Here is a 21,989-nt window from a genome sequence, read left to right on the forward strand (position 1 = left end):
GGGTCAGAGGGAGAAGCCGACTCCCTGCTGAGCAGGGAACCTGATGTGGGACTCGATCCCGGGACTCCAGGATCATGACCTGAGCCGAAGGCAGTTGCTTAACCAACTGAGCCACCCAGGTGCCCTTCATTTTAGGGCAATTCTATTGAGTGAAAAGGTAGTTAATTTTTGGAAGACATCTATTTATAAATATGAGAAATGAGATTGAATTGGTCTTGGTTTTTATTTATATGCCTGTATTGCTTACTGTGTGCGAAGTATGTGCTTTGTATACATTACTCTTGATCTTAACAAAGACTGGGGGGTAGGTACTTTATTCTCTTCATTTGATAGATCAGAAAACTAAGGTACAAAGAAATTAGGTCTTTACCCACGGCTAGCTACACAGTAGTTAATAGGGTTGGGATTTGAACTCAAGCATATTTGAGTCTAGTGTGTAGATTCTTCATGATTATACTGTTCTACTTCCTAAGTCATCGCACTGATTGTTTCTGTTATACTTCCAGTTTTATATAGACCCATATAAACTGTTACCACTGCAGAGGTTTTTACCTCGACCTCCAGGTGAGAAGGGACCTCCAAGAGGTGGTGGCAGGGGAGGTCGAGGAGGAGGAAGAGGAGGTGGAGGTGGCCGAGGTGGTAGAGGTGGTAAGTTACTTTTGGGGGAAATTTTCTAATGGGATTTCAAAGTTGCAGCCAATTCATACAGTACAATTTAATTTTTTATATAGGCAAACCTCCTTTATGCTTATTTATTTTTTTTAGAAAAGCTATTTTCAAATCTTAGCAGATTGCTGTAGTAATAATGCTCAGTTTCAATAACTTATTTAAGAAAAATCTAATAAAATATAATTTTGAGGGATTTTATCTCTTTGGGGTTATTCATGTTTTGTTGAGCATTTTATAAAGTATAAGATTATCTTGACTGAATTTAATTTTTTAGTTAATATTACTGGGTGTTGATTATATGCTGAGAGCTGGTCATATTCTTTTAATATTCACTCAAACCTTGTGAGGTAGGTGATAGCCTTATTTTAGATGAGGAAATGGGAGGCTTACAAAAGTTAATTTGCCCTTATCAAACAATTGGCCATCTAAAAATAAAACCCCTATCTTCTGATGTCATGTTAAAGACTTCCCCATAAATATTGCTTTGATTTCAGCATTTTGATATATGTATTTCCTCAGAGTTTTGGTACATTGATCATTATGAACAGGGTTGGGAATAAGGTGCGGTGCAGCATAGAGTATACCTAGATCTGTGAGTAGTGGTGTAGTGGGTAGGTGACAGGATGATGGCAGAGCCTAAGTGGTTAGGAAGGGGACCCGAAAATTGGTTGGATATCTTCTGTTACTGAAGCAGAAAGGAGAGAACTCTGTTTTCACCTTTGCCTTTCTCGATTTAATTATTTCATTCTAAATATGCTTTTTTGGGTCCATATAGCTAGGAGATAATCTCTTTAAGAAATCTGAATATATGTCTATTAAATATTTTGAGAATCTGATGATTCATTCCCATTCTATATTCAGTCTCATCTATAACACTGAAAAAAAATTCACTCCCCCTAGCTGCTACCCTTGGTTCTTAGGATAAAATGCCTTAGTTCAATCAAAAAAGTAAGCAAAAGTTGAGGTACTCCTACACTTAACAGTAGGGCTAAATGGAACTTTAACAAGCTTTTGTAATTCATTAAAACAATACTTGTTTAAAAAGTTGTAATCTAGGGTGTTAGGCTTATCAAAATAGCATAGGCTACAGTAGTTTTATAAACATTTCCTTTATTTTTAGGTGGTTTTAGAGGTGGAAGAGGAGGTGGAGGTGGAGGCTTCAGAGGAGGAAGGGGTGGTGGTGGTTTCAGAGGTGAGTGTGAAAAAAAAATCTTTGAATCACTGAATTTCTGAATTGGTATTATCTACCATTTTAAATTTTTATTCGGTCTTATTTTGGTTTCCCGAGTATATAGAACACCATTGCTTTAGGCTAATTTATAGCTTCATTTTTATATCACTTTCTTGCTTTCCCCTTTGAATTTTTTCACCTACATCTAATTTGTTTTGCTGTATTAATTTGAAAAATAAAAAGGTGTGTAATATGAATGACAGTAAAATTTGGTAAATTGGTTGTCTAACCAGTATAAGAAGAGATTTTAAACTTGAGATTTCGGGTATAGTGCTATTAAAAATTTATTTTCTGTAGCCTTAATACTTTCATTTTCTCTTAATCAGGGAGAGGACATTAAGTGTAACAGTTGACAAACTTCCTGCATGATCTACTTCTATGGATAAGAAACTTGTTTCTTGAGCAAGTCTTGAAGAACTGGTCATTTTCTGGCAGTGGGACTAAAATGTCAACGCCATGCAAAAATGAGTGCAACAGAATATGCAGTTTTGCTCTAAAAGAGTATGAACAAATGTTTTAATGTTTTGTACAATGCTTGGAACTTTGTGGGTGCTTAATAAATGGGCAGTTTTCATTTGAAGCATACTTGGAATTTTTAAAATAAAATGTTTTATTTCTTTAAGTTAGAGCAGCTGTGTTTATTAAAACAGAGCTATTTTTGAAGTTAAAAGGAATAACTAAACTTAAACTCAGTGGATTTCAGATAGGAAAAATGATTTGTTAACATATATAACTGATCTTTAAAAAAGTAGGTTAGGGGAACAGTAATGTTATTTATAAATTAACACCCCCTTTCAAAATCTTTGCCTTTTGTATATGAAAACATCAGCACCTTTTATTTCATTTCACTTGTGTACGTTAAGAGTAACTAAAGCAGTTTCTTTAATTTCAATTAATAATTGATTAGCAAATTATAGTGTTGATTATGAATGTATTAAAGTTGGAACAGCTCTGTTCACGTGAGAACTGAAGTTCAAGTAATTTCTGGAGAAATGTTCAATTCTCATTCAACAATCTTAGATGGGATCTTGAAAGTTTGACTGAATGTTTTTATTTTATTTTTTTTTTAAAAAAATCTTAAAAGATGTTATTTATCATAAGAAAAGAAGAGATGTTATTCATTAGAAATAAATACATGTTCAGAGTCCTGGGTAGGGACATTGCAAATGAAATTGATTTTTGATCCCTACTGCTAGTGTAGTATCAAGAAGTAACTATGATAGCAAGTTAGAATGCTGTGATAATGGAACCATTTCCCTGCCATTGATTTCCCCCCCAAACACACATATTTGTTCTCAGAAAGAATGATGTTTCCATCTTTCCTTAAATTTTCTAGGATGCTGTACCTAATATTAATACTTGGTTAACTCTGGAATGCTTGTTTGAGTAGCATATAGTATTGTCTCTGTCAGTAATTTGGGTTTTACTTATCTTTTTTGATTAATGGAATTGCAGCAGAATTAATAAATATATATGATGAACAAATATGCTGAAAATTACTTTTTCGGAAAATTACTTTTGGAATCTAATGAGATTCACTTTCCTAATATAGATGCTCTTTGGAGTATTTACATTTATAAAATTTTGTGTACTGGTAGCTATAAGATCTGGGACAGATCAACCTGGCTCAACTTCATTTTATTTTTTAATTCTTTTAAAAAAAGATTTTATTTATTTGAGAGAGAGAGCACGAAAGAAGACGAGTGGTGGTGCGGGCAGAGGGAGAGGGAGAAGTAGACTCCCCATTTGCAGGGAGCCTGAAGACCCGGATTGCTAACCCGGGACCCTGGGACCACGACCTGAACTGAAGGCAGACACTTACTCAACTGAGCCACCCAGGCGCCCCTCAACTTCATTTTATTTTTTTATTTTTATTTTATTTACTTATTTATTTATTTTTAAAGATTTTATTTATTTGACAGAGACACAGCAAGAGGGAACACAAGCAGGGGGAGTGGGAGTGGGAGAGGGAGAAGCAGGCTTCCCGCTGAGCAGGGAGTCCGATGCGAGGCTCGATCCCAGGACCCCGGGATCATGACCTGAGCCGAAGGCAGACGCTTAACCATCTGAGCCACCCAGGCGCCCCTCAACTTCATTTATATGTAGCTGGAAGAATTGAGGCAAGGGATTATCTTGGGTCTTTCCTGCTGCGCCATTTTAGGAGTTATAAAATTAAATTAAGTGGGTAAATATAGCCCCCTAGTGGTTCTGTTACATGTTTACACTGTTAACTGGTGCATCTAGCATTTCTCTGAAGTTACTGATTTTGAAAAATTAACTTGAAAAGAATCAGATTTTAGTAATCATACATGACATAAAGAATATGGGGGGGGAGAAGTGGTAGGGATATCTTATTCTAACAATTTTCATGCTACATTATAACCCGTTTGTATAACTACTTTTTGGGTTATTACAGGGTGGTCCAGAATATTAGAATTGCTCTGTACCTTACAAGATGAATGATTGAATCCAGATTCTTTGCTGAGATATGCTATGATTGTTATTATCTGATAATTACTTGTGCATATCAAAGCATAGGGTAAATTAAGTAAAGTGGGCTGTGAAGTAGATCATATGTATCCATGCCATGAAATACAAGCTATTAATGTTAGACTTAGGTTTATTGGCCTGGAATTTATGATATGACTTTAGGGGAAAACAAGTTAACAGAATGATTTTATATATGCATATCTCCCCATTTTTGCTTAAAAGAAAAAAAAAAGTGGGAGAAACCTCAAATCCTAGTATGAATATATGTTTGTATAAGCAAAGAAAAACAGAAGATAACACACCAAAAAATACTACTACCTCTAAGGAAGTGAGACTTGGAAGGATGGAAGGAGATTACTTCTTTGTTTATGTCTGCTCATTCAAATTGTTATGGAAAAAGAAACAAATGGAAGAACTTGAAAGGCTCAGCAGAAAGCAGGGGCCTTAATCTGAAAAGTTTTAGGAGACGAAGCCTTGTTCTTAATTTCAGAACTGATTTCCAGCAGCAGTCAGTTAAGTCAGCTCCTGCTGATTTTGAGTTTGCTTATTGTTTGAATGGGAGGTATGTACTTGATAATCTCCTTAGATACAGGACTGATGCCCCAATTGTTTAAAATGTGTGGTGCTTGGTATTTCTTTTTATTTTGCTAATAAGCTTTTTCCTTGTTCTGGGAATTAAAATCCTTTCCTCTCCAGCCCAATTAAGTTTGTTAAGGGAGGGCCTCTATGAAAAGGCCCTTCTTCGAGGTCTGTAAGTGGAAATGATTGGTTCTGAAAATTCTTTCTTCATTGGTTCTTAAGATATCTCATAATTATTGAAGGCTCATTATGAAGGCTGTCTCAATTTCTTTCCTCCAAAATGTTAAGGAATAATTTAGACAACAGTACAGACTCTAAAAATGAAGATGGCTCTGTCTTTTCACAGACTGAACACAATATTGTTGCAGCTTACTTGATCACAGCAGGTATGGATGTTTACTCCATTAACCATTATTTTGTTTTCGAATGGGTGAAGAAAAGCAGAGGTTTTCAGCATAAGGTGGTAGAAAAAGCATGGGTTCAGAGATGTTTCAAGTTCCATGTTGTTGGCCAACAAGTCACTTATCCTTTCTGAGTTGGGGTGTGTGTGTGGGGTGCGCAAATAGGAGTAATAATACTTGCCGTATTTCTTGGCTGTATAGTAAGAGAATGTAGGTGAAAGGATAAATAAAGGCATTGTTAATGGTGGTTAATGTCACAAGTTATTTTGAATCTTGATAAACAATGTAACAGTAGTGAAGTGGGGCTAAGAAAAGTTTTCTATAAAATAATTCTTTTATAATCATCCATATATTTGGTTATTACATTGTCAAGTTTTTATTGGGGAAGAGTGTGTACCATGGCAAAAATGTATTTTTATGTCCTTTACTGCTCTCATACATCCTGTTCATAGTCTTGTCTTTGGTGGTGGAATCTAGTTAAGATGGAAAGGCCTTAAAAAGAAAATTAAAGTTGTAAAAAGAGCAGACTCTATTGTCACTGAGGACAGAATTTGAAAATTCAGCTCATTCCCAGAATATGCTGTATTGGAAAACTCTTGAGCTTTGGATTTCATCTTTTAGTATCTTATCTTTGCAACAGTAAGCAAGTTCCTTCAGCTTGTTCTTCCATTTTCTTATCTGGAAACAGGATAAGAATAAGATAACTGTCATGATTGTTGAGAAGAGTAATATTAAATGACCTAAATGACACATACAGTAGGTATTGGACACACATACTTGTTTCTTTCTCCCCACGTGTACACACTCATTGATGTATACGGGATTAAGATAAAGGCATGTTTTTGCAAAAAAGGGATGGGGGAAATAAAATAGAAGTTGTCTAATTATCTTTTTAATGTGTAAGTTGAATTGTATAAATTTTATATTGAGTAGTCACTTCATTTCCAACTTTATGCTCATTAATGAGTTTTAGAAGTAACTTAGTTATATTGGTTTATTGTCATTTTTTGGATTGACTTATGAAATTCTCAAATATATTCAAAGGTGGAGGGCAAAGTATCACAAATCCTACTATACACAGTATATTCTTTATAGTTGCTTAGTTTCCCTATAATTCACAATTACTTCTGTGCTAGAAACTGTGATTCTTCAGTTAATTTTTGTAAATTTTAGTGATATACTAATTTGTTCACTTGAATACCTCTGTATGATAAGTACTGGACAAGTTCTATTTTCTTTTTGATTTTTGTTGTTGCAACAGTATGAAAAAACAATATGCTAATTAAAGAGAAAATCTTATTACAACTACATAGAAATACTTTGTATACAAACTTTTAGTTTAGTTAGTTTTTTGTAGATGACCAAGTAAAGCTGTCTTTTTTGATCTGTTTACAAAAGTAGCATGCAAAGAAAATTTCTTGTTAAGTAATTGTTCTCTCTGGTTCTTATGCCCGTAGCAGAAACAATAATTGGAATTTTACTACCACTACTATGATGATGATCATCACCACCACCACCACCACTACCACTGCTATTGTTATTTGAATACTTGCACTGTTCTAAATACTTACACATACAGAATAATTCATCCTAACACACAGTCAGTAAGTGAGTTTTATCTTCCCTGTTTATACAGACGAAGAGTTTAAGTAACTTACCCAACACACACATGTAGCTACTAAATAGCTGCGCGAGGATTGAACTGAGGCATTTTGATTCTAGAGCCCTCATGTAACCTCAACAGTCAGTTTTATTAAGGAATACCTTGGGTATGTGTTATTTGTGGTTTTGGTAGATAAACTGAAGGGAGCATATCTAACCTCTTTATGCTTCTGTTGAAAGATTTATTGTTCTTTAGGTCCCCTAGTTTTCCCCTTTTAACGAAACCCACTTATATTTCCAAATCAAAACCAAAGCTATGAGAAGAAGAAATTTTATCAAGAGTTTATTAGATTTTTTGTTTAAATTTTAATTTTCAATTTAATATTTCTTTTAGATTTTAGCTCTTACAAACTTTTAGCAGCTCGAGCATTCTCCCTTTCTCCAGGTAAGGCTGGGAGGCAAGAGGACATGGTAAATTGAAGATCTGAAATACATTCATTCTGGATGAATTGTAAATTGAAGGGTAAGAGATACTAGGCTGCAGAGGAGGCTGTGTACCAAGTAATGAAGAATCGCCTAAGTCATAAAGCGATGAGGAGTCACTGAATGACATGATTCCATTTTGCATTTTAGAGATATGCTATAGTAGTAGCTAAGAGATCACATAGGAGGCCCCTGTGTGATTAAGAAGAATCCTGAGGCGGGAGAAGTGGCAATCGAGATAGAAGTAGATACGTTCAAGAGCCAGAAGTTAGAATTGATGGTTGGACGTGGCAATTGAGGGAGAAGGAAAGGGAGTGTCAAAGATGACAAGTTTTCTGTTTGGGGGCTCTGGTGGTTAGATGGTGAAGCTATTCACCAAGATAGGAATACATGTGGGGAAGAACAGGTTTGAAGAAGGAAGAGAAAATTCTCTTGGTTCGGTGTGAGAGATGTCCAGTAAAAAGCTGGACACGTGGGTTTGAATTTTATGAGCTCAATCTGGAAAGAAGCAGCACATAGCCTCGGATATGTATGAAATCACAGATTATGTGGTCAGTGTGAAAAGAAAGGGGGTCTAGGACGAGGCACATATTTAATAAGGTAGAGATGGAGAAAGCAAGGCCAGGGTGTAGATTAAGTAGGATCTGCCAAGAGATTGTAAGAAAGCCACAGAAATCAAGAGGAAATTAATTTAGACCTATTAAATGATCTATTGTCTACTCATGAGAAAATACCTGCAGTTAGGAAAACAGAACAGAGAGCTTGAGATAGCTGCTGAGCGAATAGAGAAAAAGGCCAAATTGTTTACTGCATACCCTCCATTATATCTAAGACCTCCCCCAAAGTACAGTTACTTTATTCTGGTTGTGTACTTGGTAGGCAACAACTTACTGTACTATGTTTTATTTGACTTTAAATATCGTCAATTAGTAGTTAGCTTAGAAAGATTCTTCAATTCAATAAGCTTTTTGGAGTATTTCTTGTATGTATGCTACAATACTTGATGCTAAAATTAGAGCCAAAGAGTGGCACCTGGCTGGGCTCAGTTGGTAGAGCATATGACTCTTGATCTCGGGTTTGTGAGTTCTAGCCCCATGTTGGATGTAGAGATTACTTAAAAATAAAATCTTAAGAAAAAATAAAAAGTTAAAAATAGAGCCAAAGAATCACCAAATTTGCCATCATTGTGCCTTACGTATGCCTTGCAGGAAAAGTAGAAATTAATATGAGTTTTAGTTGTGGTCTGTTTATCAAACAAATCTGCTATATGCCACATACTCATAGAACACAGAAGTCATTAGGAACCTGAAATCTGGATGAGAAGACTAGGAATATCTAAAAGTTAAATCTAGCATCACATAAGATGAATAATGTATAATATAAGCAAGCACTTTGGGAATTTAGAGAAGGGAGAATTACTGTGGGTAGGGGAAAGCTTTTCAGCAGAGCTGGGCTTGAATAGAACTTTGAAGGATGGTTAGCATTTGTATAGGTATAGGAAAAAAATAGGGTGTTCCAAGTGGGAGAGGCTTTACAACAAGCCTTGTGCGTTTGATAAATAATTAGAATGGATGGCTTGTTTGGCAAGTGTGGAAATTTGCTTAGAGAGGTGAAAACAGATTGAGGCAAAACCTGGATATCAGGTTGGGATGTGTGGGCTTTTATCCCACAGCCAATGGAGAGTATTGGAGCCCTGAGAAGAAACATGGCTAATTCTATGTTGTAGCCAGCTTATTCTGCCAACAGCACAGAGGGGAAAGAATAGGAATCTGGAGGATTAGTGTCACAGGATGCTAAAAAGTTTTACTGAGGTGCCAAGATATAATGGAAGTTCTTCCTCAGCTGATACTTTTGTGTGTTGGTGCTTGGAAACCTTCCCTCTCTACAATTGTTGGGGGCTGCTCACACCCCCACTGTTAGGACCTAATATGGCCCCATCTGGCTTATAGGAAACTTATGTATCCTTTGCAGGATGTAGAGGTTGTTAATTGGGCTAACATGAGTGGTTCATTCAACAATACCACTCATTATATACTAATACACTGCCATTCTGATTATGAAGTTCAGTCATCTGTCTACCTGAATCCAGCCCATTCCAGGGCATTGACAACAGTGAGTTTCTGGACCTCCAAGGCTAACAGATCCCAGACTGTGGAACCTTGACTAGGGTGGTATCACCTGTGAGGCTTCTCAATGTACATAAAAGCCAGCCCGATTCCCTTTCCGAATAGTCAAACCTTGCAGTGTGCTTTCTGCAAGGGAGTTTCCATGTGTGCACGTTGGACGAGGTACTCAGATTTGGACATGGTGAGTTTCCAGAAATACTGGAACAGTCGTATGATCTTATACATGGTAGATCCCTAGTAAATGTTTAATGGCAATGAGTTGAATGCAAAGGGATATGGAACTGGAGCATGGGTCAGGGCTGGAAAGTGACAGAAGAGCTGTTAGGGTAGAAAGATAGTTGAGGCTTGAGAAAGCAAACTATAGAGAAAGAAAAGCCTCGGGCCTCAGGAAGGAGCAGGAGAGAGACTGCCAAAAGAGGTGGTATGGTCACACATATATCTTAAAAATCAGCAGAGGTGGTCTCATGGAAGACGGGAGGAATTTCAAGGGCAGCATGATTAATAGGGAGGACATTAAAACCAGCCTGCAGTGCTCTGTATGCAATTGGTAGAGTCTTTGTTTAAATTTTCTTATTTCCATTTCACAGAAGGGCTGGGAAGGTATTACAACCAGTTTTAAGAACAGTTGGAGCTCCTCACATAAGTGAACTAAAATGGATTTGCTGTTATTGAAGGGGCTTAAATATTTAATTTGGATACTACTTTTAAACATTCAAATTAAACAGAGTGGTTTGTGTGTGTGTGTGTGTGTGTGTGTGTGTTTTCTTTTGTCTGTGTTCTCAGGTATAATAAGTATTTTCAGCAACCTAATAGTTCTGGGCATCTTCATTAAGTACAAGGAACTTCGGACACCCACAAATGCAATTATCATTAACCTGGCTGTTACTGATATAGGGGTCAGTAGCATTGGCTATCCCATGTCTGCAGCTTCAGATCTGTATGGAAGCTGGAAATTTGGATACGCAGGATGCCAGGTATTGGAGATCTTTGGAATGAAAGCAAAATAAAATATTAAAGAGATGTAAATTTAAATGTCTAAAAAAAGAAATCCCAAGGGATTCAAATAAGATCATGTAGGATAATAGATAAAGTGCTGAAAATAGTTTCAGAAGTGACTGGGAAATGTATTACTTAATAAAAGAGAAATGACATTGGTAGTATTCATTATATTTTCAAAATTTCCCTAACCCAAAGGAAAAAAACAAAAAATCAGCATTCAGCTAGAGAAGAAAGAAGTAAAAATTTGCATATTCAAAAACTTGCATATTGCAAATTCAAAAAGAAATATCCTGTTTTCATTGGAACGATAAACTTTAATGACAATATCATAATATCTAAGTAATGTAGTTAAGCTACCAGTTTTTTTCCCCCTATGGACAGTCCTCCAATGGACTTGCAATTAATTATATCCATTATTAGTTTTACTGACAAGGAAATATATTAATATTAATTCATATTAGGATAGTAGGCAGATACAACTTTTGGGCTGAGGTTTTAAAACAGTTTACTATTTTAAGCCATAAAATTATAGAGAATTAAATGAGAGTAATAGAATAATGAATACTCATGTATGTCCCACCTGGTTTTGTCAAATCTTAATGTTTTGCTATATGTGCCTCAGGTGGTTTTGCTTTTTAAAGATTAAAAAAAAACTTGAGGGGCACCTGCGTGGGTCAGTCAATTAAGGGACCTACTCTTGGTTTCCGCTCAGGTCATGATCTCAGGGTCCTGAGATCGAGCCCTGTGTTGGCTCTGTGTGTTCAGTGTGGAGTCAGCTTGAGAGTCCTCCCCCTCCTGCTTGCTTGTCTCTGTTTCAAATAAATAAAATCTTAAAAAAGAATTAAGATCTAAAACTTGAAAAATACTGTTGAAGGCGATTGCATACTATCCCCAATCTTACCTCCTTCTCTACCATGAATGTTTTTCTATCTTAATACATATTTACCTGCACATAAACTGTCTGTATATTTTAAACTCTGTATAAATAATATATTGTTTACATGATGCAGTCTTATTATATGATACTATGTTTTTGAAGTTTATCCATGTTGATGGATGTAGCTATAAGTCACTCATTTTAACTGCTACATGATACTCCATTTTGTGAACATACCCCAATGTATGTATTTTTGTTATTAAGCATTTATTCCCATTTGTTTTTGGTCACAAACAAGGCTTCAATAAGCATTCTTATGTCTCCTACAATATGTAAGAGTTTCTTTAAACATATTGCTTAGGAGAAGGATGGTTGGGTTATAGAGAATATTCATCTTCAGTTCCATCAGATGTGGCCAAATTGCTCTCCAAAATGGGTACGCCAATTATAAGAACTTCTGTTATTCCACATTGTCTCCAGTGCTTGGGATTATCAGACTTTTAATTTTTTTTATCATTTTGATGGGTGTAAAATGGTATCTTAATGATTTACACTTCTTTGAATACGTATTGTGGTTTACATCTTATAAACATTTAGGTTTCCTCCTGTGTGAATAGCCCATTTTCCTGTTTGTCTTTTCCTCTTTGTTGAATTCTCTATCTTGTGAACACTAGTATTTTGTTTGTTATATGCACTGCACCTAATTTATGGTTTGTTATAGAGTATGTTGTATAGAAGTTTTAAGTCTTAAAATTTTAAAAAGTTTATTTTAAAGACCTAAAACACCTTCCATGCATGCCTTTAATAAGCCAGTTACATGACAATGGAAAGTGTATCCTAAAATTATTAAAATAAAAAACATTCAATGTCCTTAAGATGTATTCTAGCCATGGAATAAAAATTTAAGTGTCTCCTGGGAGGGTGTGTGGCATGGTGTTTTCTTTCCAATTTTGATTTTTAGATTTATGCCGGACTGAATATCTTTTTTGGAATGGCAAGTATTGGACTACTCACTGTTGTGGCCATGGATAGATACCTGACCATCTGTAGTCCGGACACAGGTATAGCACGTCTCTCAGCTTTCTCAATGAATCCGTTTCTTGCCTAAGTACTGCTCAACACACATGCACTTTAAAATATAAATGTAATGATTGGGGCGCCCGGGTGGCTCAGTCGGTTAAGCCTCTGCCTTCAGCTCAGGTTATGATCCCAGGGTGCTGGGATCAAGTCCCGCATCCGCCTCCCTGCTCGGCGGGGAGTCTGCATCTCCCTCTGCCCCTCCCCCTGCTCGTGCTCTTTCTCTCTCTCTCTCTCTCAGAAATAAATAAAATCTTTTTAAAAAAATAAAACAAATGTAATGAGTCGCATTAAGACTGCATTGGTCAGTCTCATTTCTCTGACAATCCTTGTTCAAAAGTTTCAGTGATTTTCTGTGATATTAGAATAAAATCCAAATTTCACAGCACAACCTCCAAGGCTCCATGTGGTCGGGCCCCTGGCTATCTTTCCAGCTTTGGCTGGGGCCCCCTCACTTTGGGGTACTGGCCTAGGCCTTTCCCACTTTGGGATCTTTGTAAATGCTGTTTCTGTAGGCCTGGAGAGTGCTTCTCCCTGCTTGTCCTCTGGCTGATCCTTTCTACCATTCAGGTACAGGCTTAAATGCCTTTTTTTTTTCCTGAATATGAATTCATGTAAATAGGCTCTGAGTGAACTAAAGTGCTTTGTAAAGAATCTACTTGACAACAACTTTGAATAACCAGTTAAAACAAAGTGAAGAAATGAATTCCATCAGTGGCAAATGATGCTAATATCTCATCTGTTTGTTAATAGGAAGAAGAATGACCAGCAACACTTACATCCTCATGATTCTGGGGGCCTGGCTCAATGGACTCTTTTGGGCTTTGATGCCTATCATAGGGTGGGCTAGTTATGCCCCAGATCCTACTGGGGCTACTTGTACCATAAACTGGCGGAAAAATGATGCGTAAGAGACACATTTTCACTTTACAGTAATCAGATGCTTCTAATGTAGACGTTCTCTCATCATTTCAAATTTAAGCTCAGATCAAATGTTTTGCACACCATGTGGCCAAGTGCTTCCTTTGTGGTGATGATGTGATTCCGGCCAGCACTGCATTACGCTTGCTTGCAAGTGGAGGCCATCAAGCGCCCTTGTTCCTTTACCCTCTTCCTGCCTCTCTCTCCTGAGCACCCATTCAGTATCGGTATCTCAGGGGTAGAATCTGAAAGGGAAGACGGAGCGTTAGTACCGCCAGACAGCCTGTGGCTGTCCCGAACGCCGAAAGCTCAGGCTGACTCCCTACTATCTTTTCAGGATGATCTGGTGATAAAGCTGAAATGACACAGCAAAGGCACAGTCACCAGAAGGACTTGCTTGCTTCTTAGTGGTGCTCTTCTGTATTTACCAGGGAAAAGAGGGTAACTTAGTTTGTTAAAGAAAATGAAAGATGACTCAAAAACTGGTAGAAAATTTCTAACTCTCAAACTGAATCTAAATCTTAAACTTTTTGTAAAGGGTCAACAAGAAAATATTTTAGGCTTTAAAGACAAGACTGTCTCTGTTATAATTGTTCAACCCTGCCTGTGAAAGCAGCCATAGACAGTATGTAAATGAATGTAGTTCCAATAAAGTTTAATTTACAAAGACAGACGACCAACTGGGTGTGGCCCATAGGCCATAGTTTTGCCACCCTTTAGTCTAAATGAACTAGTTAGATATCCTTCCTAAGCTACGTCATACTATAGTGACTATTGAACAGTGTCAGGATTATTTTTAATTATCGTCCTGTTTCCTTTCCCCTATTCAGCACATTAAACAAATAGTGATATAATGATTCCCTTTTCTTATTTTCAGATCTTTTGTTTCTTTCACGATGACAGTTATTGTGATAAATTTTATTGTGCCCTTGACAGTGATGTTTTACTGCTATTACCATGTCACTCGATCCATTAAATGTCATACCACTAGTAACTGCACTGAGTACCTCAACAGAGACTGGTCAGATCAGGTGGATGTAACAAAGGTAAGACCTTAAAATCCTGAAAATGTCTTTGTCATGGAGCTTTTGCACATATGTGGTCCATATTACAATCACCTCTCCCCAACACCTGATTTTTACTTTTTGGCTCTTTTTCTTGTGTTTGTCTCCACTTTCTAAATGATGTGTTTATCTGCTGTTTTGGATATTTTTGTTTGCTATTACTCTTGATTTCCTGCTATGGATCATGAGAATTTATTTCTCTTACACCATCTTTCCTCCTCCTCCACCCCAACCTTTCTCTTTCCTCATCTTGTCAGCATAATGTTAATATTTGGTTACATTACTGTACCTTATTGTAACTAAAATTTTGTTTATTGTAGATCTCTGTATGGTTCTGTGATTTGTATTTTTTCATACAATTTTTTCTTTTGGGGTTAATCACTCATTTTCTTTTTTTCTCTCCCTCTCGGTCCCCTCTTCTGCTCTTCCTCTCTTCTCCCCACCCCCATAGTTTTGTTTGCTCACTGTTCTGTGTATGGGTCACTGATTCCTCTCTCAACTCCCCACCAGAAGCGCCATTCTCCTCTTTTTTCAAATGCATCAGAGACTAATTGACTTTATCTCTTCTCTTGGAACTGTCCCTCCCGGCACTCCCACGCATCTTGCTCTACACTGGCCCTTCTCCAAGACCACTGCCGGCATCCTCACATCTCCTTATGGACAGCTGGGAATGCCTGTGGCCTCTCTCGGTTGGATCGCCTGTTTTCTGGCTTGCATATCTTCCCTTTTATTTGGTTACTCGCTCTCGTTTGGTGGAGCACATTCTCAAAAAGATTTCTGAGGAGGTTATAGGGAGATAAATTTTTAAAGATTTTGTTGCCTGAAACTGTCTTAATTCTATGATCATATTTGACGGTTTGTCTCGCATGGAATTTTAAGTAGAACCATGATTTTCAAAGAATTTTGAAGGCATTGCTCTAGAGTCTCCTAGCTTCCAGTGCTGCTGTTGTGAAAGCTGGCAGAATTATGGTGACTGACCCTTAGTATAAGTGTTCTATGTGTTCTCTCTGGAAGCTTGGAGGATCATCTCTGTTTCTCCAGTTTTCTGGAATTTCATGCTGATGTGCCTTGAGGGGCCTCTTTATTCACCCATGTTCTGGGTACTTGGTGAGTGCTTTCAATATGAAGACTCAAGTCTTCCCCTTCTGGGAGATTTCTTGTATTATTTCTCTGGTGATTTCCTTCCTGTTTTTTTTTTTTTTCCTGTTCTTTTTTTCTGGAAGTCTTTTTTTTTGATATTGAATCTCCTGAATATATCTTCTAATTTTCTTAAATGCTCTCTCCTGTGTTGTCCCTGTCTTGGGCTTTGTTTTTGTTTCTACTTTCTGCAAGATTTCCTCAACCATGTCCAGATCTGGGATTGGGTAAGAAAAGTGAGGCTCAAGCCTTGGGTGCAAGATTTAAACAGGCACCAAAAAACTCAGCAATTCAAAAAAAAAGTAGTTAATGTAGTATTTTTAAAAAAATCAAATTTAATGTCACATCAGAGAGAGAGAGAGACAAATGATAAGAGACTCAACTCTAGGAAACAGGGTTGCTGGAGGGGAGGGGGGTGGGGGGATGGGGTAACTGGGTAATGGGTATTAAGGTGGGCACTTGATAGAATGAGAACTGGGTGTTATATGCAACTGATGAATCACTAAACTCTACCTCTCTAACTAATAATACACTATATGTTAATTGATTTTAAATAAAAAAAATAGTTACCCCATATTGAACAAAATATAAATTTTTTTTTTTTTATTCATGAGAGACAGAGGGAGAGAGAGAGAGAGAAGCAGAGGGAGAAGGAGGCTCCCAAGGAGCAGGGAGTCCGATGCGGGACTTGATCCCAGGACCCTGGGATCATGACCTGAGCTGAAGGCAGACGCCCAACCATCTGAGCCACCCAGGCGCCCAAAATATAAAATTTTAAATAAACACAGGATCTGACCCTGCACTCGCATGACTCACCTCATTACCCTAATCCTGGCTGACCACATCATTTAACCTTGCCACTGCATTTTTAAAATTCTGCCCTTTATTTTTTAGATAGGGTAAAGGATAAAAATGGTTTTTATAGATAAAAAGAGTTAATTTTTCATCCTCTACTCCTTTCCAGTAGCCTCCTCTTCTTGTTTTAGGGATATATATCTTCTCTCATTTTTGTGATGGTATTATGTACATATTTACATTTTCCTTCTGTTCATCACATATTTTTTGTTTCCCCTGAATTTCTGCACCACTGTTTTTGGCTATCTTTTTAAAAAAATTATTATTGAAGTATAGTTGACATACAATGTTATATTAGTTTCAGGTGTACAACACAGTGATTCAGTGATTCTCCACATTACGCAATGTTCACCACAATAATTGTAGCTACCAACTGTCATCATACAATGTTATTACAATATTATTGACTATACTCCCTATGCTGTACTTTTCATCCCTATGACTTTATTTATTTTATAACTGGAAGTTTGTACCACATAATCCCCTTCACCTATTTTGCCCATCCCCCTATGTTCCTCTCCTCTGGCAACCACCAATTCTCTGTATTTATGAGTCTATTTCCATTTTCTGTCTGTTCATTTGTTTTGTTTCTTAGATTCCACATATAAATGAAGTCATATGGTATTTTCTTTCTCTGACTTATTTCACTTAGCATAATACCTTCTAGGTCCATCCATGTTGCTACAAATGGCAAGATTTCATTTTTTATGGCTAAGTAATATTCCATTGTGTGAGTGTGTGTGTGTGTGTGTGTGTGTGTGTGTGTGTGTGTTTGCACATGTGTGCCATTTTTGTCTCTGCCTGTCAGTTTGTTTCCTCAGTGTCTGGTGGTCAATGACTGTCTTCTGCAAATTTAAGAGTGATGCACTAAAAAGCTGATTGTAAGCTCTGGGCATCCTTGTTCACTGGGATGTTCCTTTGGGGGAATTTCTGATGCTCTGTATCTCCATGTATTTTCTTTTGGGCTGGTCAATTTTCAAGGAGAAGATTCTTTCATGTTCCTGAGTGGGAAGCACAAGTCTGTTTCCCATACTCTCATGGCTCAGAACAGGGAGGGGACAGCATGTATCACCCCTCTTTCTAGTACAGTGCTCCAGCTCTCAGCGGCCCAGTGCCCCCTAGTTTCCTGCCTCTTACACTGAACCTCTGGATTCTTCTGAGGAGAGGAAGGGGAGTTGCCTGGCTGAGTGAGGGGGTTCAGAAATCTAATTGCTTCTTTCTGCAGGTTTCAGTGAGTTCTGCTATTTTAAGTTCCATGTGTAGCCCCACATTCAAAGCTAGCTTGCTACCTCCAATTCCAGGGACTTTATGTAGTTTTGTGGAATGGATTAGTCTGTATTTAGTTTTCCCTCACTGCTGGCTCTTTTTAAAAAGTTTTATTTATTTTTAAATTATTCTTGTGTCTGATAAGTAATTTGCAGCTTGTCCAGTGGTTGTTCAGTTTTAATTTTACAAAGCTATTGTCAATCTGTGACTCTCAATCCTTAGGGGTTTTTATCTTTTTTTTTAAAGATTTTATTTATTTACTTGAGAGAGAGAGAAAGAGAATGAGCAGGGTAGAGGGGCAGAGGGAGAGGGAGTAGCAGACCCCCACCCCCGCTGAGCAGGGAGTCGGACGTCTTGGAGGCTCAATCCCAAGACCCCCTGATCATGACCTGAGCCAAAGGCCCATGCTTAACCAACTGAGCCACCCTGGCACTCCCTGGTTTTTATCTTTTTAAATTACTCTTTCCATCATTTTAGTGGACAATCAATAAGGAGCAATGTAAAAGTTATAATTTTTTATTTAAACAAGATGCAAGGGGAACTTCTTTACAAAACTGTCTACACTGTACATGTATATCAAGCTCAAATTGTCTGTATTAGAATACAGTGAACTCAAAATAGGATTTTGTTTTTTTCCAGATTGAATTTAGAAAGTTAGTTATTTTTTTAGATCAGCAGATAATGACAGTGAGGGGGAAAAGCACAATGCCAGCACTCCATAGCACAATTACTAGAAGTGGGTTAGGAGTGGGTTTTCTTTTTTTTTTTTTTTTTAAAGATTTATTTATTTATTTGAGAGAGTGAGAGAGAGAGAGAGAGAGAGAGTACATGAGAGGGGGGAGGGTTAGGGGGAGAAACAGGCTCCTCGCTGAGCCGGGAGCCCAATGTGGGACTCGATCCTGGGACTCCAGGGTCATGACCTGAGCCGAAGGCAGTCACTTAACCAACTGAGCCACCCAGGCGCCCCATGGAGTGGGTTTTCATCTGCCTCTCATCAAAGCCAGCTTTTGTATTCTTCCCTAGCACACTAAAAGAAAGAGGACATTCTTTACATTTGTTTAATGTTCTATCCATTTAACAAGCTCTTGTTATCATAGAGGACTTGAGGCACACAAGCGAAGTGCAATGAGGTTTGGAGAAGTTCAGTTTTTCCTCTATGTCATCAACAACATAAACTTATTCAAATTCCGATCTAGATAATTTTTCATGCTATTTTAAATATATTAGCTATTTCAATATTTTAGATATTGGGTTTGCCAAATACTGATTTTTTTTACAGATGTCTGTGATAATGATACTTATGTTTCTGGTGGCGTGGTCCCCTTATTCCATCGTGTGCTTATGGGCTTCTTTTGGTGACCCAAAGAAGATTCCTCCCTCAATGGCCATCATAGCTCCGCTATTTGCAAAATCTTCTACATTCTACAATCCCTGTATTTACGTGGTTGCTAACAGAAAGTAAGTAATGTTTAAAATGCTTTCAAATAAAAAACATGGATATAGAAAGAATGTTAAAAAGATTTTTGGGGAGGTAAGTGACAGAAACTCACTTCAAACTAGTGTAAAAATTATTTGGCTCATGCAACTGGAGAAGCATCTAGGCCTTTAAATGCCTAGAGCTCCAGCTCTGGGACAGCCTCTTCCCATATGGAGGGGAGATGATTACTGCAACCCAAGACCCAAGTTCTACCAGCTAAGCCCCCCCAAATTCGAGTGTCATCTCAGATGGCTTTCTGGCAGAAAACCTGCTGGAAGGTGGTTGGTGGGCTCAGCTTAGTTCTCATGGCTACCCCCCTTCCCAACACATGGAATTGATTTTCCAAAGAAAAGAGTGATTCTATTTTCAGAAAATGGACAAGGTGAGGAAGGCAATGTTGGGCTCCATAAGTGGGTGGTGTAGTTGTATATTTACTAGAAAGAAGATAATCAAATGCAAGAGAAAAACTCAATGCTAAAGTAAAAGAGCTTCAGGAGTGGATAGTCATTCAGGACAATAAAGAATACTTCCTTCTCCCTTTGAAGGGAGCTCAGCAAAGATTTCTGTCTCCTCAGTGAAGGCTAGATTATTTTACTTCTGTTACTGCTAAAAGATGGAATAACTAATTTATTGTCCTTAAGTATTTGATCAAAAAAAATCTCAGTAGAGGCCAGGTAATTTGATCCTGAAATGCAAACGTTTGTATTTATGCACATGTTTGGGAGAGCAGCTTTAGCTACAGATCAAACTTTTAAGACCAAACAGATCACATAAGAAGAATAAAGAACATATTTTAAATTCAGATTCTACTGGTAGTTCTTTTGAAAAGATTAGTCATTCTCAAGCTCCCTTTAATTTCAACTGGCCTTTGTTCAGAACAAATGTGTGAAATGCATATCCTTAGTTCAAGTAAATTGTAACTGACATTTGAAGTGTCATCTTAAACAGACATCATTATTGATTTTTATTAAATGTCTTCAATGTTTATAATCAATGGTGCAAAACTCGTCTTTAACTATACTTTATACCTTATACATTTATGAATGTTCTTAACAGGAGATGTTAAAGTTGGAGGCAAAAATTTATTTGGAGATGTCAGTTAGCAATAGAGGTGTCTTAGCCATATTCGAAAATGCTTTAAGAGTTCCAAGTCATTATAGGATAACGCCAGATTTCCCCTTTCTTACTATAGATTTCGGAAGGCAATGTTTGCCATGTTCAAATGTCAGACTCACCAAGCAATGCCCGTGATGAGTATTTTACCAATGGATATATCTCAAAATCCACTGGCTCCTGGAAGAAACTGAAATAAGAGAAAAAGTACACAGCATCAAAATATCTTATTTACTTTCCCCCCCAGTGGTTTAGTTTTATTTTAAATATGATCCTGGTTAGATCAGATGCAGACATAGATTATTGTCTTATTAGACCCTAAATTCCTCAAGTGTAGCTCCTGGTTCTTCCGTTTGAGGGATGGCTATTCTAGTGATTGCTTATTTCCTTTATGTAAACTTACTATTCATCTCCTTTGATGAATCTAGGCACATGAGATTAAGGCCCATTCTCTTTCTCCCAATCATGGCATTCATTACACTGTATCAGTGACCTCGAAACTTTCCTGGACTCTCCATTAGACTAGAAGTAGCCACTATTTTAATGTTAAAATAAATTAATAATAATAATAATAATAGTCATCAATAAGTAAATTACTGAAATGAGTTGTTGGATGTTCCTAGGTAGACGGAAAACATTTTTAGAATTTCACACTTTTAAAATTGTAATACAATTATTAACTTCTACTATTTGACAAAAATATTAAACACTATTGCTTCTAAGTCACATTAGTTGATGCACATACTTTATATAGCAATATAATCTCTCTGCATATTTTATGTATTCTGCATTTTTAATTAACATTTTTCTGTATATGTATTTCCATATATTTGCCACTGGAATTTAATCAATTTTTTTGTATATTTGTTCTCTTCTTCCTGTTTTGTTTGTCTGAAATTTGTTTTATTCTGGCAAGAGCACAACATGGATCTATCCTCTTAACCAGTTTTTAAGTGTACAGTACAGTATTGGTAAATATGTGTACAGCAGATCTGTAGAACATGTTGTCTTGCTTAACTGAAACTTCATGTCCATTGATAGCTGTATGCTTGTTCTTTGATGTATCCTTAGCAGGTAGATGCATTTTGCCTGGCACATAGTAGGCACTCAATAAAAAATTGTTGAATGTTGAATGCATTTGTAGACTCAATTATTTGTTGTTTTACATAACCATTGTTTAAATAGTGGACATTTAAAATCTGTGGTATTTTTTTTTAATTGAGCAAATTTTTCTGACTTCATTGTTTCTATATGCATCCTATCAATTTTAAATAACATTTTAAATAACATTTCCCATAATATTCTTATTTTTATAGCATTGACTTTCTTTTGAAAAGATTTTTGGCTTAAATTGTTATAGAACCACCCAATATAATAACAAGATTAAATTATGTGTGTGTGTGTGTGTGTGTGTGTGTGTGTGTTATTGGGCAGGACCATTCAGGAGGTACCTGATGTGCCCAGATATATATGTGTGTGTGCGTGTTTGTGTAAAACCTAAATCCTTGATTGTCAATTTTCAATTGTCAAGATTTTCCATCTTATATACATGGAGGTAGTTTTTAATGATTGAATTTAATTTTTATTTTCTGATAGAGCCTAATTTTGCTAAAAGACATGAC

The 21,989-nt window shown here is 36.9% G+C and overlaps 2 protein-coding genes across 4 annotated transcripts in view; both read left to right on the forward strand.

Annotated features, from left to right (window-relative positions):
• GAR1 (GAR1 ribonucleoprotein) overlaps positions 1-2,955 on the forward strand; it is a 9,489-nt gene extending 6,534 nt beyond the window's left edge. For both annotated transcript variants that reach the window (XM_025873623.2, XM_073892109.1), the window contains exons 5-7: positions 507-648; positions 1,790-1,861; positions 2,227-2,955. In XM_025873623.2, coding sequence (XP_025729408.1) covers positions 507-648; positions 1,790-1,861; positions 2,227-2,240 — 228 coding nt within the window. In that variant the 3' untranslated portion in view covers positions 2,241-2,955. The remainder of the gene's footprint in view (positions 1-506; positions 649-1,789; positions 1,862-2,226) is intronic.
• Positions 2,956-3,091: 136 nt separating this feature from the next.
• On the forward strand, positions 3,092-21,495 carry RRH (retinal pigment epithelium-derived rhodopsin homolog). 2 transcript variants are annotated; one of them, XM_025873627.2, is made up of 7 exons: positions 3,092-5,355; positions 10,365-10,555; positions 12,419-12,518; positions 13,288-13,441; positions 14,333-14,501; positions 19,057-19,235; positions 20,447-21,495. In XM_025873627.2, the coding sequence occupies exons 1-7, from the start codon at positions 5,250-5,252 to the stop codon at positions 20,559-20,561; spliced, it is 1,014 nt and encodes a 337-aa protein (XP_025729412.1). In that variant the 5' UTR covers positions 3,092-5,249; the 3' UTR covers positions 20,562-21,495. The 2 variants fall into 2 exon arrangements, with proteins under 2 accessions (XP_025729412.1, XP_073748204.1); XM_073892103.1 differs by lacking the exon at positions 3,092-5,355 and having other exon boundaries at positions 5,509-10,555.
• The last annotated feature ends 494 nt before the right edge of the window (positions 21,496-21,989 follow it).

The sequence above is a fragment of the Callorhinus ursinus genome, unplaced genomic scaffold (assembly GCF_003265705.2).
Source record: "Callorhinus ursinus isolate GAN/ISIS: 27379988/994484 unplaced genomic scaffold, GSC_fseal_2.0 scaffold4, whole genome shotgun sequence".
NCBI lineage: Eukaryota > Metazoa > Chordata > Mammalia > Carnivora > Otariidae > Callorhinus > Callorhinus ursinus.